The sequence below is a fragment of the Rhodnius prolixus genome, unplaced genomic scaffold (assembly GCF_049639745.1).
Source record: "Rhodnius prolixus isolate KJV_2025 unplaced genomic scaffold, Rpr scaffold_11, whole genome shotgun sequence".
Lineage (NCBI taxonomy): Eukaryota > Metazoa > Arthropoda > Insecta > Hemiptera > Reduviidae > Rhodnius > Rhodnius prolixus.
The window spans coordinates 9,160,232-9,180,657 of record NW_027411625.1 but is presented as its reverse complement, the minus strand read 5'-3'; the positions used below and the strand labels follow the sequence as shown (position 1 = coordinate 9,180,657).

Genomic DNA, 20,426 nt, shown 5'->3' with positions numbered 1-20,426 from the left:
TTACATAAAACAAAAAATGCCTTTAACAGCGTTATGCGCCAAAATTTAAGTTTTAAAGGATAAGAGTTAAATGAGTTTAGGTTTTTCTTATTTAATGGTAAATAAAAAACTTCGGATTTACTACATTTTTACTGACAATAATACGACACAATTAGTTGTAAAAAAAGGTGGGGAGAAAGACAATGTTGTAAGATTGAGGAGAGGTGGTAAATGTGGAAATTCAATGCCAGTCTTGAGGAGTGATCAGTGAACTGTCAGCTTGGTGCTGCAGTCCAGTTAACGCAAGCGTTCAGTGTCCATTTTTGTTTTTGTTTTGTTTTGTTTTTTGAGTGAATTAGTTGTGTCCTTTTTTTTTAATGGTAGTGAACAGTTTTTGAGTAAAATTTTGTTGAAAGCATGGCTTCCAGAATGAATGCAACACCCATCTGTAGATGTCGTGTATTGTATCTAGGATCAGCTGTACCACATATAACCAAAGATGGCCTTCAAGGAATTCAAGAACCATTGAGAGAATTATATCCAGAGCAAGGTGCGTTAGGCGCTCGTGGTATTGATTCTTGGCTTAGCGTTTGGAGTAATGGTATCCTGCTAGAAAATGTTGATGAGCATCATAAGAAGGTAACGAGATTCTTTCCGATAGACAGCCTACACTATTGCGCAGCTGTAAGATATGTTTTAGTGCCCGAAAAATCGCAGATTACCATTTCACAGCCCAGATTTCTTCCTTTAGATTCACCATTCGCCCGTTCACCAAATCCACAGCATCCGCCGTTGTTCGCTTGTATTCTACGTCGAACTACAGGTATAAAAGTCTTGGAATGTCATTCCTTTATCTGTAAAAGAGAGATGGCAGCAAATGCCCTGGTAAGGTGCTGTTTCCACGCATACGCTGATTCCTCTTACGTAAAACATATGGAACCGAACACACAGTACAATACTATCAAAGATGACAAAGAATGGCGCAATGTGCAAAGCGGTAGCACTTTGACTCTGGATAGCTCTATACAGAATTTTACAATCAACGAGTTGAATAGATCTATAGAAGATAACATTAGTGAATATAATGGTGATGAGAACCACAAAATCTGGTCCGGTAATATTAGAGAATCAGATGAGGAAGCTGTCTATGGTGAGTACGGTTGTAATACTATCAAATCGGCCAGATCGAACCGTCCAAGGCAGATAATCAACGCAACACCTCCTCCACCGCCTCCGCTCAAGGAGGTCAAGAAAAAGGAAAAGAAACGCAAGGAAAACGGGAAGAACACGGTGCGCAGTGGTATAATCCCGCCAGTTCAGCATCGCCAACCTGGATATCCCATGATGGTTGTCCCTGCAGCCACAATGCCACATCTTCGCAGACAACTACGCCCAAGAATGCATCACCCACCGCCTCCGGCAGCTGTTTATATGAACAAAAAATATCCAGTAACTATGGAAGAGCCAATCTACATGCCATCAAATCGTCCAATGTCACCTATATCCTCTTATCAACCCTGTCATTTCCCAATTGAAGCCTATCTCATGCAACATTACGCTACGATGAACTACAATCGTAAAAAAGTTAAAAAGAAACGTAATGATGAATACGACGCCAACATGTACGAACAGAGGCATCACCCTCAGAGGAAAACTTCCGAAGAAAAAGAAGATAACTTCAACAAAAACAATGAAGATGAGTCCTCACCATACAATACTGGCATTTACAAACGTAAAGGCCATATGAATGAACGTGCTTTTAGCTATTCAATACGCCAAGAACATCGTTCAAGATCTTACGGTTCTTTGGCTAATCTAAAATTTGCACCATTACCCACCGTACCACCGGAACATGATTTAGATGTTAATAAGGATGAAATTAAAAAAGAACGAGAGATCATGCAAATGATGCAAGATTTAGACCTGTCTGGCGATGATATCGAAAGATCCGAAGTGCCGGCAACCGTTTACCAACAAACTAGACAACGAACTGCGCATGTGGCCAGAAGATGAATTCTACAAATCGAAGTGCAACACTTTTGCAGAGGACGCTTACAGACATAAAAACTTCAGGTGAGCTAGAACGTATTATTGTTTTGGAATTTCAGTTTTCATCGGAAGAATTAGTTTTCATGCGCTCAGAAAATTATGGTCTATTATTTCCTTTTGTGATAAGGAAATATAAGAGTGGGTATTCACTATGAGCTCGTTATAACCATTTAGTGTATTTAAGATAGTTCGTATCATGTTTTCCGTAACGATTACGATTGTATCCACATAAATTTTAATAGGTAAATGGTATTTTGTGGAGTAGTTTAGTTGTTCTTCCTATAGAACCAGTACGAATATGGACGCGCAATTGCCAATACTGTTTGACTATATTGCTGAAGCTGAAGTACTCCGAATGATAATCTTTTTTATTTTACGAATTTCGAATTACATGTTACATGGAATTTGTGTATATGGGACTCAGTGATAACTAAACGATAAAAATTAAACAGAAGTCCTCTTTATTTTATTTTTTTTTATCATTTACGGATAATTCACTTATTTGAGATCTTCTCTAAAATGGTTTAATTTAAGTAATTTGCTTCTAAGAAAATTCGTATTCGGGTATATCTGAAGTGGGTATGGTGAGGGTAAAATTCGTTCTTAAAGGTCAGATTTTACTAAGTATGTCATTTAATAGGAATTAATTATGTTTCTGAATTTGGAACTGGAAGAAATTTTTAAGAACTGTGAGGATTATTGTACGAGAATGTCCTAAGAGTTTAAGCGAAGAATATTTTCAACGTTGTCAGAGAGTTACAAATATAACTTGTTCCAGCCAAATAATTCTAATTTCATCCAATATTAATACGATGGTTAGCATTGCGAAAGATATGTCATTTTTTATTATTAGAAACATTTGTTAGAATTATAGTTTGAGAAAATCAAGTGAGTGTTGAATGTGGACAAGATTTGTTTGTGTGTTTTCATTGGGCTAAAGGTCTTGTTTGGAATGTAGCAGGTACAAAATTTCCAGTCAGGTAGATATGCAATAGCGTTACGAGTTATAGGTGGAAGCAATCGGTGTCCTTCATGTAAACTGTTAGAAATTACAGAGTACTGTTATAAAAATACAGACCCCTAGATATTTCTGTAATCGTGTAATAGTTTTACAATTTAACGAGTTAACTGGTTAAGTAGGTGTGGTTATTTCTTATTAATTTTTACAAAACTTTTTTTTTTTCAATAAAAACTACGTGCGAATGTCGCAGTTCTTATTATTAGAATAGGTCGAGCTGTCTATTGTTCTGACGTCACATCCTAGAGACGCCTAAGGTTGAAGTTCCCCTATATATTTTAATCTGTGGTTGGTGTAAAATTAGTACGTTTGGGATAAATGTATTGAGTATATGTGTTGATGAGCTAAAGTCCTCTTTGTAGGAACCGTAAACTCAAATAAGAGAACATTCCTAACAAAGACCATATCTCAGAAGCCTTATGTGCATAATGTGAGTATTTAGGAAGGACAGATTAAAGCTTTGTTCGTGCTGTTAGACTTAGATGCTAAAATATCTAATGAAGTGGCTAAATTACTTGTTACCAGTTTAGGGTAATATGATGTTTATTTTTCTTTAACTTTAGCTTTTATTCAAAGTATCGTTTCATTTCTTTGAACCAAATGTGGTACCGGAATTCCGAATTAGTGTTTTGTTGAACTTTTTTTTTCCGTGCTCACAAACAGGTTTTACTTTGGTTTGAAATTTTTGTTTCGAGGACATTACATAGAAGCTTTGTTACAGTTTTACATTTCGAAATGACGTTGGATTTAAAAAGTACCTCAACATTCTGAAAAATCCTAGAGGTAGCCAAAAGGCTAACCTTTGGATTTACAAGTCTCAGAAACAGTAATCTTCAGGATGCAGTTCTGTGCAAGTACAAGAGCGCCAGCCTAGGTATCGGCCATTCTTTCTTTAAAACTTTCAGGCTTCCTTTATTAGTAGAGTATTTAATTCTGAATGATTTGTTTTTTTAAATAAAAGCTGCATTTCTACACTGAAATATAGTTAGTTGTAAAATGGAAAAGCAATGTTTTCCTATTTCGAATGTTTTGGATAGGCTGAACGTTGAAACCCAATGGGAAGCTAAGCCAGTGCTTTTATTTATTTTTACCAAGTAGTCCAAATGCTATCAAGTTCTACAATTTTTCCTCTTAATTTTAATTGGAGGCATGTGGTCGAACGTTACATCTTACTGGAATAAAACTTTTTGATTGACCAAATCCTCAATTATTATGACCCAAAAATGAGATTACCTATTTCATATATTAAGATAATGCGAAGTTAGTCACACATTGTTCGGGACCTACTTAAATAAAACAATGACATATCTTTATATGGATAGGAAAACTGATCGTAGGCCAGCAAGGCACGTACGGCCCGGTTCCAATCAATACTAAAAATGTCCCAAAATGTACAGTACAATAAGGTATTACACCAACTGCTATCTTTTTTGGTTTATCATTCAAATCTTAGCTTATAGCATCAAGAAATGAAATAGACGTACAAAATGTGAATTCAAATCTTGAAATCGGAATCTGAAATTAAAAGTCATCCGCATTTCTTATTACAGTTGTTACAGTTCAAATATAGAACAAAGTTCCTTTAATTTTATATGAATAATATAAATAAAAAAAATTATAAGAAAAATGAAGTTTAGTGACTTCACGCTTCTTTCAGCTCTATCATTTTGTTATACTGAACATGAGTAATATTGACTCTTAACTTTTTGTTTACAAATTCCAAGTATCAAGAATATTTCATTATGCAGTAAGACAAAGTCGTGTGAGTGTATTCACCTGCTTTTTTCCAAGAACTTCCTTCAATAATTCACTAAAACTGCTGTATATATAGACTGTACGAAGTTGGTCATAAAAATCTGTACTTTCTCCTTCGTTAATGATGAAGCTATGTCGAGAATTTAAAAGCTACTAATTACTGGATAAAAATAGCATGCATGTTTTTCTACCATGTACAGAATTTAGAAATGGTAGATAAATTTTTAAGCCTAGTTGAACCGTGGAGAAAGGATTTCGAAGTATTACCTCAATAGCTGTGTGGATTGCGTAATATACTTTCTACCACAAAGGTCCTAGGTTCAATACTTGTATACTGACACATAGATTTTATGCAGCAATCCTTGTAACATTAAAAAGAAATAACGTAGTATTTTGAAACTACTAGCACTACCATTTCTTACTGAAATAATTATAGTTGTAGGAGTTTAATTTTTAAAGATTTAGCTATTGGTTGCTAACATGTATAAGTAGTAGGGATTCAAAATTGACCTGAGTAATGTCAGAGAGCACTTACAAATTCATCGCAGATTCATACATTCATCAGAAGAAAAAAAAGGTTGGACTTTCTTCCAATGAAATGGTTTTCTGTTAAAACTATAAGAATATAATTCGAAATATCTATGGTGAACGCTCACATAATCATTTCTTACTGCAAAAATTTTGTGACTTTTTTAAAAAAATAACTATTTAGGGAATTTTCATAAATAAAAATTTCATAACTAAACCCATAGACAATTTACCTGTTTACTGTGTTACAAGACCCCGGAAAAATTATGCAATAATTATTGCGTTCACTGTAGGGGGACAATTTTTTCCTTAAATATCACTTATGCGCGAATGAAGGAAAGTTATTTTATTTTATTTAGTCCATATTAATGAACAAAAATAGATACGTGCTTATGGATTTTTAAAAGATTGTTTACCTATAAAAAATAGACTAAGTAATTTTAATAATTGACAAAGCCATATGTTTTTGCCTGTTTCTTCTAATTGACCAGACTGAAAATGATGTGATTCTATTTCGAACAAATAAATTTGAATTGAGATTAAAAAAGCTTTACATTCAACTCAAAAAATTTAAACATATTACCCTGGCGACTTGTAGTATCTAGGTAATGATTTTGCTTACACACGGCTGCCTATGTTGTGCTTCAGAACAAAAAACAATTATCAATAAAGATACTGATCAGAATTTTAGATATTTAACGAACTACTGCAAAAACTAGGATAACACCTCTGGTTCTATTTTTCTCTATTTTAATAAATTATACACCATCAAGAGCAAGGACCAGTTTAAATAACTGGGTACAATAATCACTGCAAAGAATGAAGTGTCTCAGGAGATTGCAGCAAGGTAGGTGCTATGCAGCACTTCACAATGTTTTAAAAAGGAAGACTGTTTTTTTAGAGAAATCAAAATAAATATTTACAAAACCGTAATAAGACCTGTCCTATGCAGCAGAAACCTGGGTGTTAACGAGAGAGCAGGAAAAAAGATTAAATACCTGGGAAAGAAAGGTTTTTAAGAAAAGTATATGGTCCTGTAAGAAGTGGTAGCGGGTAGAAAATGAGATCCAACTCAGAACTGAGGGAGCTATACCATGAACCGGATATAGTGGGAGTAGACTGAGCTGGATTGGGCATGTAGAAAGAATGGGAAAAGAAAGAATGCCCAAGAAAGCAGTGGCTGGTCACCCAAGTGGTAGAGGATTGAGGGGCAGGCCGAGAATGAGATGGTTGGAGGATGTGGGGGAAGATATCCGAAGATTGGGTATTAGGAGATAGCGAATTAAAGCGCAAGACAGGGAGGTTTCGAAGGAGATTTTCGAGGAAGCCAAGGGTCTCCATAACCCGTAGCGCTTTATAAATATATATATAAAAAAAAACAAAAACAATAGTAATAAATTATGTTTTATCTATCTTTTCTTTATGCAGATACGATTTCATTTGTTTTGTTTTTATAATTTTACAATGTGTCAGTCTATTATGGATTATCGGATCCAGATCTTGTGGTTACACCATAACGACCCCTTTTGGAGTACATTTTAAACCTAGTGGTTTAGTTAACCTAGTCATCCATAGATAGCTGTAAATGACGAAAACTAAAGCTCCCCAGAGGATATGTGTATTTAACCAAGCTACTTTCTATGGCGCAGTTTCTTTGAACATTATGGGTAGTTAAATTAAGCATATTGCAAATTTAAATTACTTTTAAATTGCAAAAAATGTTTATTTATAGTACGTAACATTAGTGTATCAGTTTATTTAATTTATTTAACTTGTAAATCAGCTACCGGCTAATAGATTATTCCAAGTTTTAAAACATTATACACTATAAATAATTTGGATAAAAAAAAAATCCAAAATGTAATGTTTTCTTCCCCAATTATGTACGACATACTGATTATCATTAGTGAATAATTTAGAATTTCATATTTTTTATTGAATAATATGGTTGACTGGAATTGAATGTTTTATTGAAATCTAGCCGTATTGATTATGCAGAGTAACAATTTCTAAGACGGATGTTAGTGGCACTTGGTGGGACTATGCTCTTCAAACTTGTTTGATGTTTAAGATGTTAGTTTTATTTATTATTGAGTTTTCTTTTTATTGTTCTCTTTTAATTAATTAAGTATATAAATATAATAATATTAAGGTCAATGCTTAATAATACTGATTAAATATTTTTACTTTTTAAAAAATCCAGCAACTATCCTCTTTACACTTCAATGCAAATCAGTCTCTCTATATTGAATTCTTAAATTTACTCATAAATTAAACAATCAACACTTTCTTTTACATTTTTGTTTTTCACGATATTCATTCCAACATTATAAGTTAAAATTGCTGATTAAGATTTTTCTAAAATATGAAAAAAGTTTCTTGAATTTTCATCTAAACAAAACATTTTCTTAATAGATTGTAGATTGTATTAGAAGGGCGGTTCCACCAAAAAAGGGGAAGGAACGCAGGCAATCCAAAATGGTTCCCATTGTTCCCCGTCCACCCATCATCTCATCAGAGATACCGGGGCTTTAAAACAACAAATCCGGCTAAAATTTGCCAGATGCCAATACAAAAAACTAATAAAGTAGTAACAGGCCACTAAAGAGTTCGTTAAGATTACCAGATGCTACAATCTCCGGTAGGGAGACATTTGACATTCCGAAGACGAGGAATCCTAGTTTTAGAATAAACGGGGACACACCTCCTACAAAGTGCCGCACAGTCTCATTGGACTACCACAGCCAGCGCAGATTGGCGACTGGGCAAAGGATGCATTTGAATAGATGGTACGCTAAATTCGCATGTCCACTCAAATGGCGGATCCGGGACCTGCTAAAACCAACTATGGCCGTTTTTGACTTTAGCCTGACGGCAGTCAGCTCGAGGTCTGCACCGTTTCCGATGTTCCTCCACTGCTCCACCTCTGTTCTACAACATTTTCTCAATAAGTAAACTTCCAAGAAACGAATATACTAAAAAGAAAGTGCAATTAAAGGTTTTGTTAAGACAGATTTGTCTATTCACACCTATTAACTACAAATATCTTTAAAGTCTATCTCCCATCAAATATTGGGCTAGTTCCGCTTAAGAGTTTATTAAAATTCTAAAGAAGTTGTTGCAATAAAAGATTACTTGTTTGGTATTAATTTTTTAAAAGTAGGAAGATCTCTTGCTATAGTTAGAAGAGAAAATAAAAATCCTAATCAAGTAGCTGATGTGGTTGTAGTTAATGCAAGGGAGAGGTGGTTGCATGTAAGGTCGGGCGTGGTATCTGGTCGCGCTGTACCGTTAGGGACAATGCACTGAAAATAGGCCGCATTTTAAACTTGTCATTTCAGCTTCTCTTTTGATTTCACCCTGATCATTTGTAAATGAGTGATTTTTTTTAAATTTATTTTCTCATACTCGATTAAGTGGAAATATCATTAATTAGGCAGATTATCTTCTTAGAATTTCCATAAGAAATACACGTTTTTAGCTCCATTAATCCGCAAAATCATGTGGCCTACATATTTATGAGCTTTTGAATTAAACACACAATAGAGTGTTCACTTCCCCTTTCGCCTGCTCGTAAGACGAAGGTTTGCGTTGGTGCACATTTTCGAATTTTAGTTTCCAATGGAAGTATACCCCCTCCTGAAATACGTATAAATGTCTGGAGAGAACACTTTCTTATGAAAAACCTTTAATTTTGTTTTAAAGATTCGAATTATTACTGATTATTTTTCGAAAAATTACTAAATTACCATAAAGTCTTATCTTTCTTCCACCACACACGCTCCTTATTCTCTTTTATAAACTATTAGCGTATTCTATTTTCCAAACTATTTGCGTATTCTCATTTCCAAACTTTTAGAGTGGACTCTCCTAAGGAAGATTATACTCTAAGGACATTCTTCGCGTCCTCTTTTTAAAAATAGGATAACTAATTTCCACACCAGTTCAATATCTGTTGTGATATCTCCTTGCTCATAAGAGCTCATAAACTTGGCATATCTAGGGTAATGTATTCACAACTACCGGCTCCAATTTCAGTTTAGACAGGACCTCATATCAATGTCCGCTTCGTCTATACGAGGTGTGGCTATTAAATAACGAGACTATTGCTGTAAAACATTTTATTTTAAATTTATACATATTTAGTTATTATCACCTTCAATATACACTCCTCCCCTATCCCTACAACGCTCGAAACAGTGCTGGAAGTCTTTTTCTGTGAGCTTCTGCATGACGCGTGCCGCTTTTTCTTTCACAGCTTCAACGGACTGAAATCGTGTTCCTTTTAATGTAGATTTGACTTTGGGGAACAGATAAAAGTCACATGGGGCTAGGTCAGGCGAATAAGGCGGATGTTGTACTTGGCTAGAAACGTCTTGACAGACAATGCAGTGTGAACCGGCTAGTTGTCTTGATGGAGAACCCATGACTTGTTCTTCCACAAATCGGGTCGTTTTTTTCCTTACTCTTTCACGGAGTTGAGCAAGCACCTTACGGTAGTAATGTTGATTAATTATAATCCGATATTTTCATCCGTTTTGGACGTGGAAGGGCGACCCGGGCGGTCATCATCTCCGACATCTTCTCGGCCATCTTGGAAACGCTTGAACCTCACAAAAACTTGCGCACGTGATTAACATTCATCACCATAAACTTCTTTTAATAAAAGAAAAGTTTCAGTAGCGGTTTTACCCAGTTTCATGTGGAATTTCACGACAATTCGTTGCTCTACTACATGTGTAGTATCATGTTTTCGGCAAAACGAAACTAACACCTCTTACACAAACGACGGTTCCGGTCAGACAGATTTCTTTACAAAACATGTGTGACACTGCAATCGAAAGAGAAGGCTTTACACTGCACAGCTGTCGGTCGTTAGGATTTGGCGCATGCATACTTTTTCTTTAGTAGCATCAGTCTCGTTATTTAATAGCCACACCTCGTATAATCATCTTCCTCGCGAGTTATTTGATTCTCTGATACTTCTTCTAGGTTATATCTATAAATGCTCTGTATTTGTTTATAAAAATCGTAATTTGTGTAGGCATAGAAGGAAAGTTCATGGCATAACGACACGCTATAGAAATGGGGTCGAGGTATGTACACTTCGTACAAAAAAATTGCAACAAGCGTAAAACTGCAAAAAACTTGTTTGCCTTAATCTTTGCTTCATTTAGGCTCACCAAGGTGATGTCTTTTGCCTGCTGCAGGTGAGACTAGAAGCTTACAACATGTGAAAATCTTTTTTGGATAGTCAGGATGTGCTCAGTGTCTTTGGGATCTAAATTAGAGAAAACAATGTAAGGGACAACTCCTATGGCTTTGCTAAATAATGAAAGAAACTTTCAGATTTTTGGAGCTTACTTTGACGTGTCACTTCAGTATAATGTAAGGACTTACCATCCGTTAGATTAAGTAAGCAACTAATATTCCAAATTTTAATTAAACGGCTGTCTGGATTTGCTATTTTACTTTACAGCGTTTTATTCTTTAGCGATGTTTTCAAAAATGGTTCTATTAAAGTTATTAAATGAATTGTGTAGAATTCGACTCATTTCAGTACAAATTCTAAGCTTCAAAATAATTTAATTAAGTGAACTGCAGTAAATAAGAGCGATAGCTTATAATACAAGCCCTAGCTACTCTAGTTCGCACTAGATTTATAATACTCAGCTCTAGTAATAACAATTTATTAGGATAAAGATTCGCCATAAGAAGGTTGTTTCAGTGGCCATTGCGTTCTGATTCCTGTAAAGTAACCTATCTAGTCTCTATAACTGATTCATATGTTTAACTTTTTCTCATTAGGGCGAAGTCTTCTTGAATTCTCGAATAGAATTAAAGCAATGTTTTTATAAAGTAGTAACAACAAGTTACATAATACTCCAAGATGGCGGAATTGTTCCCTTGTAGCCAGTTTTTGTTTGGTGGCCTTGTAAATTGTTAAGTAAACGATAAAAGTGCCAAGTTATCACAATTCTCTTGTACATTAGACATTTCTCCTTGAACAAAATATACCTTATTATGGTCAATTAAATTTAATAGTTAGTAATTTCCATTTTTAATTGTCTAAATATAGTGGAAGTGACCAAATTCTTTAAACAATCGGCCATATTGACATTCTTTAAAGAATAAGACACATACCTATTTTAACTTTCTCTTATTAAAAGTTTTCCGCCCACAGCCACATAAAAATAAAAAATTATCCACTAATTATGGAATTTTTACAGGATACTTACATTTACATAGTTTTTACAAAATGAGAAATAACAGATTAAACTTTCTCTTGCTCAAAAGCAATAATTATTCTATTGACAAATGTTTTGCTGATACTGATTTTAACTTACTCTTATCTGAGCATTGCTGTAAATTACTCTTAACAACTGAATTTATTACTTATACAACCCACCTTGCAGCCCGTAAAATTTAGAAGTCTAAAGTTTTCAGACTTTTTCTCTAAAATAATTTTATTCGAAATGTTTCAAATAAGAGCGATAGTTTATAATAAAAGCCCTAAAATTGTTAAAGATGTTTACATGGAAAATTTCAAAAAATTTTGAAATCATATTCGGTGTACCGGTCTTATTCAAATTTGGTATTATTTCAACTGTTTTAACGCATTTTAAGATTATATATGGTGTCAATCCAGAAATTGTTCTCAAGTGGCCCGCTAGAGAAGGTTAAAGTTTCTCTGAGAGCATCTCAATTTTTTAAATGAAAGCGAGGAAATAGTAAAAGAAGGTAAAAGAAAACTATTCCAGCTAACTGGAAAAATCTGAAAAAATTCACAATCAGAAAGTTACACTTGCGGTTTGACGCATTTTGGCCATAACCTATTTTCCAAAGCGATATTAGATCAAAAATGGAATGACAAATGCTTTCTACGGATTTTCAATTTTAGGGCGTTCTATTACCATACAGGCCATACTCTAAAAATATTATATTAAGCTTTAATTTCTAATTCAATGCTTCTTGATCTTCTTCTTGTTACGGTCCAAAGAATGTAAAAAAATTGAAAATGTGGTAAGGTTTGAAGTGCTTGATAATGTCGTTGTCTGCCGTTACAAGCACATTTTTTTTTTTTTAAATATTCCTGACCACTTTCGGATTGTCATAATCATCAAAGATCAATTTGGTATACAGAATTTTAATTAACTACGTTTCTTCCTCACATTCCACTTGTTTAATAAACAACATGCACGTTCCGACGGAAAAATAAGCGAATGTATAATGCTTACAATCACATATTTACCAGTTGTAAAGTTAAATTTATTGTAAGTTGAAAATTGATATTTCCCTTGTGCCTGACGATGAAATATTAGTCCTCTACATAAAGTTCATGGTGAACCTACTAGCAGCAAAGGTGCGTAACACAGAATGTGTTCAACAGAATTAAAGAAAAAAAAATGCAAAGGTTTCATGTAAATAAAAAAAAAAAGCCTATTTGCAGAATAGTGTAAAGAAGATCAGCAATAAATTGACCTTTAACTCCACAGAGTATTTTATATTGAGCTTCAACTCCAAAAAAAATCCAATATCCTATGTGGTCAGCAAGGATTTCTTAAAAATATAAATTTAACAAAACAAAAATACAAAGAACATTATTAAAAATTAAATGTTTATCACAATGAAAAATATAAATTTCTATTAATAATTATTTTCTTTAAATAACAATACTATGGTTAAGAAAATAATTAAAAAAGTTTAGTAATCTTCTATTTTTTCAGGCTGGGCTTAACGTCCAATGAGATATCTTTGTGACAAGGGCGGAATCTCACTATAAACATTATTTCCTAACAAATAAAAAGAAGCTATACGCGGGATTCGAACAGGAGATCTCCCCCACTTATAATGCTAAGCTTCAAAACCACTAGACAAACACTCGCCCCAAGAAAATAAGTAATATTAAGTACTTATTAACTAAAAAAAAAAAATGAAAATGTTCGCAATTTTTATTATTTTAGAAAGATTTGTACCAGCAGAACATAAGGGGATAGGAGCTCATTGTAGATCCTAGGTATGAAATCTTAAAAGATGTGGGGGTGATACATGAGCTAATCAGAATCCAGTACTAGTTATCAGATGGCTGTCATTAATTTATAAATGGCTACTAATCACTCAACCCCAAAATTGCAGCTTGCTGATTGGTTGTTGTTTATCCCTTCCCATCAGCAATGTTCACGCCTAGCTTAAAAGTGAGCTCCTGTGCTCTAATACAAATTTGCTGCTTTTATCACTTTAAAAAAAAACAAAAAAAATCGCGAACTGCGCTTTTTTGTTCCAATTTTCATGAATCTAATTAATTTAAATCATTGTTTTTTTTACAACTGCAACCTAATCCTGATCATTCTGCACATTTTTGCTCGGAATAAGTCAAATCTTCTGACTGAGGTTAGAAATTCGCTTAGGGAACGATTTTATTTAAAGCTGTATAAAAAACAAAAAACAAAAAAGTAAGTCTACCAAAATTAATTTCTTTATTTTAAATGAGTGTTGCAAACATATATGCAAGAATTAAATGTTAATCAGTATTTTGTTTATAGTTACTATATTAGTTATCAAATATTATTTCTTACGATTGTAGCGTACCGCTGATGGGTTGTAAAATATTGAGTAATAGTTATTTTTATTATTAATTATAAAAAAAAACAGTAATTGCTAACTTTCAATCAATCCCATTGCATATGAATGGACTTATACTTAAATTGAAAACACTTGACGGAGCCTATTTATGAATTAGATTCCGGATTTTTTATTTAGCTAAATAAAAAAGTAAAAAATTAAGTAAATACACAGTTTCGTACAATTGTTAAGACTGGGGCTTTCTTCGTTATGAAGATATTTCCATAAAGAACTTTTTTCCAACTGGAAAAACAATGACCTGGTGATAAGTATCGATTGGGTAAACGTTATCAATTTATTAGATAATTTACCTTAAGCTAGTAATTATCTCTTATTACACTATTAGATTTTAGGCAATAAATACCGACTGCGCGTTGAATCATCCACCGTATTAGCCTGATTTAGCACAATGTGTCTTTCTTTATTCTCAAATCGAAGTTACACGAGTGGTTAGTCTGATGATGTTCGGCCTTAAAAAAAGCTTCGACTCGTGCTGTGTAGTCGGTTTCGCAAAGTAAACTGGAACAGGTATTCGTTATTAAGTCGCTGTAACAAGTTTAAGCCGTTTGGGCTTATCCTAAATAAAAGAAAAATCAAACATATTAATTATAATTCCTTATTTTCATTTTGTTTATAGTCTTAAAAATTAATTGACACATTGGGCATGCCGGCGCAAAATTGCTATTACTTTAGATCAATGAATGTTTATTTTTACTGTAGGACTATTACTAATATTTCTCATAGCAAAACAATACATTACGTGTAAGATAAGTATATATGATTCACGTGACCTTGAAATTGTTGCCCCCCCCCACTCTTGGAAATATCCTGGGCCGAACCCCACTGATGGACTCGGTCTAAGTTATGCAAGATTCTTAGCTTTGCGACTGCATGTTCGACTTGTACCTTCTCCTAAACATTCTGCCATTTCTCGTTTTATACTTTTATTATTTACGCCCACCCTTGGTAAAAAAATCTGTTGTGAATTACAAAACTTTTCATAACTTTTTTTTATTTTAAAGGGGCGGGTGTATATTAGGAACTAGGCGCTTGGTTCTTCCACCTATCTTCATTATAAAAAAGTAATTTAGGGTATACTTCTGATTATTTCGACAAAGCATATTATCGGTTCTAGTTGTAGGACGAAAACCAAATTTCAAATTTGATCACTCTGCGATTTATTGTTTTTGAGTGGTTAATACCATCCTTAGGCCAGAATAATTCCCAAAATAAAATTCAAAATCGAAAATCTGCACGATTAAAATACTTTGTCTGATGAGTTGTTCGAGAAAAATGAAAGGATTTCATCTAAGACCCACACCTTTCATCAATAGAAAAATAGAAGATAGCATTAAATTACCACTTATCCTGCAGTCCAGACTTAGCTCCGTCAGAATACCATTTACTATCTTTGCGAGAAAAAATTTAATAAGTTCACCAAAACTAAAGTTGAAGTGCAGGAGTTTTTAGATTCTACAGCCTAGGAGGAATGGTTAAATTCAGAAGTCAATCTATCAGCCTCAAACACTCCATAACAAGCTGTTTCGAACCGTTAAAAAAGGGAAGGCAAGCTTCTCTCTAAAACACCGTTTCAGTGTTATGTAGAGTTAGGCCTCTTATAAAAAAAAAGTAATAAAGGTTAAATGTGTTGTTAATATTCTGAGTTTATAAAAAAATTATCTACTGGCAGTACTACATAACTGAACGGGTTTTTCACTTATATTCATAATTTAACTTTATATGAACATTACTTACATGAAAAGCTGTAATGTTATTTTTATCTTTACCAAGGAAAATATTATTCAGGGCAGTTTTTAAATATGCGAAAGAATATAGGCTCTAAAGGGAAGGGATTAGCTATGCGGTTAGCTTATTGGATTCCCACGCGGAGGTCCCGGGTTCGAATCCAGCTGCTGACCCTTAGATTTTCTCTTCCTAGGAGCTTCTTACAGCTCACTGCCCGGTGGTGGACAGTGTTGTCTGTAACGAGAGAACACTGTCCGGAGGCCAGCAGTGCACTGAAAAAAGCTCCAGGCGCCAATAACCTTAGTTGTCGACGCGCCTTAAATCATTAAAAAAAAAAAAAAAAAAAAAAAAAAAAAAAAAAAAAGGCTCTAAATTATATAGGGTTTAAAAATAATAAAATGGTAGTATGAATTGAATTTTTTTCTGAAATTCGGAGTTTGAAACAAAATGTATAAGTTAAAACTTAAATTTGTAAGAGAAAATCGTGTTGATATTTTTTTTTTGTATTGGGACCTCCCTCATCCGATGAAAATTCATTTTAATAATTTGACTGGATTGCAGATCTTCCTCTTTTTAAGTGTAAAAGAAAATAAGCATATTTTTTTGTTTAATCACTTAACTGTTATTATAGAGTTTGTTTTTTTTATGCATATCCATTGTAGGTTTCAAACCACATGCGTAACGCACAAACCGTTATCAATAACAAAAGCAAGTTATCATAATTGTTGTATACATTAACAAGTTACAGTACTCACACATATTCTATGCAAAATGACGTTTTATTTATTTATAAATTCACAATTTCATATTGTGTGTGCACTAAGCCTAAACGAGCTTATCAATTGTAGCTCGTATTATTGAGTGATATTCATCAAACATTTCATTCAGTGTTGGTCAATTCAATAAACTACATTCAATAATCAATTGAAGTATTTAAATTCATTTAGCATACCACAACCAAACATTTACACCCAATATCATTGTAAGAACTTGACGGGCACTTCTATTTCAACAACGCAATGCCTTATACAATAAATAAATAATCTTGATGTGATGTTTCTTGTAGAACTTTTTTGACAGCCTTCCTGGTTGAGAATATTTAATATGATAATAACTCTGGTTTTGCTTGATTCTAGATGAACCTGTACGCAGATTGTTGTTCATTAAATGGCGTCTGCTCGCTGCTGGAATGCTGCAATTTACTTGTTGCCATTTAAGTAATATAAAATAGAACCATAGACAGAAATTTATCTTCTTTGTCCTGGCAAACTAGGAAACGAATGTATGTAATATATTATGTATGTATATTTACTTTATTTAGTCAAAGGTTTTTTTCTTTTTTTTTAAATAGAATTACAGGTGTGTCTGGTATAACTACCAATCTGGTTTCCATACTAAACACAACACCATCCCATAAACAACACTAAGATAAAGATCCACGATTTGAACAAACTAAAATCCATAACTCCAGTTTTCACTCACCCGATCTCTCCATTCTAATTACAATACTCTGCTGACGTGACTTCCCAAGTAGCAAATCAAAATAAACGAAAACAAATAAACAAATATACTCTGGCTGCATGATTTATTTACTGATCCATAATGCTAGATAATTCTGTTACTTTATCATTGATTTAATGCTGGCTAGTATTTAACCAGTTAAGCGCGTTTGACGTGCATACACGTCAAACCAAATCTCTATTACGGTGCGTTCGACGTATATACTCGTTGTGAAAAATATAAAATTGCCATTAACTATAAAAACTCGAAATTTTAATAAAATACAATAAGAATACTATTTGGTGGGATGTTTCCTTTATCTTACCAATAGAACTGCCAAGTATTTTATACGGAGGGGGGTGGTGGGAGTCAGCCAAATGATAAGTGGTTGGTACAGGTTTGGTCCCCGCATTAGAGATTGGGAATTACGCACACAAATGAAAGCTCCCAACCCTTGTGTAATGCCGTTTTTACCTTAGATAGCGGTTCAGACCTCAGTTCGAGCATGATATCATTTTGCACAGAATTCAAAGCTCTTTTCTTCCATGTAAAAGCTTTTGCGTCTCTAGTTAACTAGGCAATGCATACGTGAAGCGGTGCAAGGTTTTGAAAAAGCCAGAATGCTCTGTAATCACAAGCCCCAGAAATTGCAGAAAAAGTGCTTGCAGTGACTATTATGACATTGTAAACTTTTGGTTGTTTTGCCCTGCGTTAGACGTGTATCAACGACATAAAATAAATAAATAAACTGGATATAAATTTATTCAAGGCATTAATTTTAATTATTTACATAAAAAAAAGTCTTACATCAATTAAAAAAGAAATATACTTAGTTCTTGGAGCGGAGAAGGATATACATTGAAATAGAAAGTACGTTAGACCTTAAAAACAATTATCATAGCTATATGGACCCTTACCAGCATTTTAAACATTGTTTAAAACTTGCAACCCACCGAGCTCCATCCACATCAATGCTTGAAAGCTGTCCACGCGTTCGAAACTAGAAGTGTAGTGTCTAGAGACATGCCAATATGCTCGGGCATCAATGAAAATGGGAGGAACGCCCACTTTAGCAGCTAAGATATCCACTTCCTCAATCCCTGAAAATTTACCAGTAATACCAGGAGTGGTCACACGGGTGATACTTCGTTTTTATAAAGCATTCCAGATCTTGACTTTTACAAAAGTCAATCCTCCTTCAAGTGTTGCTCCAACCAAGTTATCCCAGAGTCACCTATATTTTTAAGTTTGTTTAAGGAATTTATTTATATATCAGACTGAGAATTTATTTTCTAAACCACATATAATTTTCAAAAAAATAAATAAATAAAATAATATGTATTTATAGATAAACATTTTTAAGTATTATATTCTACGCTTTGTTTTTTTAAATGTTAATGTATCCAGAATAACTCTGGAAGGATCTAAAATCCAGACGATCTACCAAGCTGTTAGAGCTGTGTTTTACTAGAATTAGTTTTGATATTAATGTCTTACTTGATTGAGTCTTAATGGTCCACATTATAAATCGACAAATTTTAACATTTATTCGATTGTTACGACTGTTAAGTGTGTTCTAAAGATAACCGCGATGAGAGAATTGCCTTATTGAAGAAGTAAGCTTTCTCGAATAATCCAAAACGTTATTTTCCAAGCTCAACCTAGTATCTGCGTTGTAGTTGAATGGTTGAGACTACAGTAAGCAACCAGCTCAAAAGGACTGCCGCCTTCCAAGTTCCATCACCAAAAATGCAACACCAGTTTTATTCGGGGCTCCGGGAGTAGCAGCTGGTCAACCTCATGTAATCCCATTTTTTTCTTTTAAATAAATTTAATTTTCATCACAAGTTCTAATTCGTTTGATGAAAATAAAATCATAAGGAACTTGAAGAAGGGTTAAGGGCTTCCGCTTTCTTGAATAGAAGTTGATGTGAAAAGCTCCCTCAGCTTCTGTTTAAGTGGCTCGTCAAATTTGCCAGTATGTCTTACTGGTTCCAGTATCCGCTACTACTGCTAGCGACAGAAGTGCCGAATCTAAGGTCAGTCTAAGGAAGTCTGAATCTAACCCTTGATCAAGTTTATTTTCCACAGACTCATATAACCTCTCTGTTATTTTAGAAGCAGAACTTAACAGTCCATTTAGAAATAGACAATTTTTTCTATTCATTATTTTTGGCAGTACGTAATATCTGACAGAATTAGACTCAGCCGTTTTGTTTTCTTTTTTAAATCACGTAGATCCTTTCAGAAGATGATGGAAGAAATGAAAACATTTTCAGAAACCTAAATTAGAAGTAAAGAGGTAGCTAATAAGAAACTTTTTGGACAAACATAGTTCTCGAACTTTCTAAAATGTTTTTTGAGAGTTACAACATGCAGAATCATGAATTAAAAGTTTGCTAAACCCTTTGTTGAATTTGAACATTTCTTAAAGGTTCAATTTGCATCACAGAATGAATCAAAAAAATTATACATAAATGTAACGAGTTAAGACGGTATTATATAAAAACGAAAATTTTTTGAAGCTCAAGAATATATTTTTATTATGTATTTATATTTGTCTTTAATGTATTTAAAAAAATTCATCTGTAAGCTGCTTGGATGAAATGTGCCCAGATGAAGAGTTAAGTTGTATGTATGTATCTGTATTTATTGCGAACTGTTCGTTGCCATGTAATATAGAATGCTAAAAATACCTTAGCTATATATAATATATAAAACCATTTTTAGAGAATCGTTGTTTCATTTTAAATAAATATGAACTTTATTGAATATACATATATATATAAACAGATTGAATTTAAAGAAAAGTTAATGTAAAATTGTTATTATAATGAGAAAAATAATAAAGATTTGTATTAGAAGATTAGTTTTTCTTTAATGGTGCAGACATATATTTTTAAAAACTAAGAGTGTCCCATTCCATTCATAAAGAAAAAATTCATACATCAATTAAATAAATTAATAATTCCTTCATGACTTTAATTTTAAGCACCTACTTTGTAGAGAAATAAACATTGTTGCTTGAATTTAATCTGGATCGTCTGAAAATGTAAGAATACTCTAAAAAGAAAGTTAAATCCAGATTGCTACACATATTTAGATAACCATACATACCCTTTACATTAGTAATGTTTCTTTCTTATTTTTAGAGATTTATAGCCATCAAGCACACACTTTGTCAGTAAACGTACATTAACTCAAATCTGTCTAATCTTGCCAAAATTCT

General features: G+C 33.4%; 1 protein-coding gene across 2 annotated transcripts; it reads left to right on the top strand.

The window, feature by feature from the left end:
* Nucleotides 1-234: 234 nt before the first annotated feature.
* On the top strand, nt 235-19,680 carry LOC141459181 (uncharacterized). 2 transcript variants are annotated; one of them, XM_074137937.1, is made up of 3 exons: nt 235-2,052; nt 16,834-16,979; nt 19,436-19,680. In XM_074137937.1, the coding sequence occupies exon 1, from the start codon at nt 397-399 to the stop codon at nt 1,990-1,992; it is 1,596 nt and encodes a 531-aa protein (XP_073994038.1). In that variant the 5' UTR covers nt 235-396; the 3' UTR covers nt 1,993-2,052; nt 16,834-16,979; nt 19,436-19,680. The 2 variants fall into 2 exon arrangements, with proteins under 2 accessions (XP_073994038.1, XP_073994037.1); XM_074137936.1 differs by lacking the exon at nt 19,436-19,680 and having other exon boundaries at nt 16,834-17,606.
* Nucleotides 19,681-20,426: the final 746 nt, after the last annotated feature.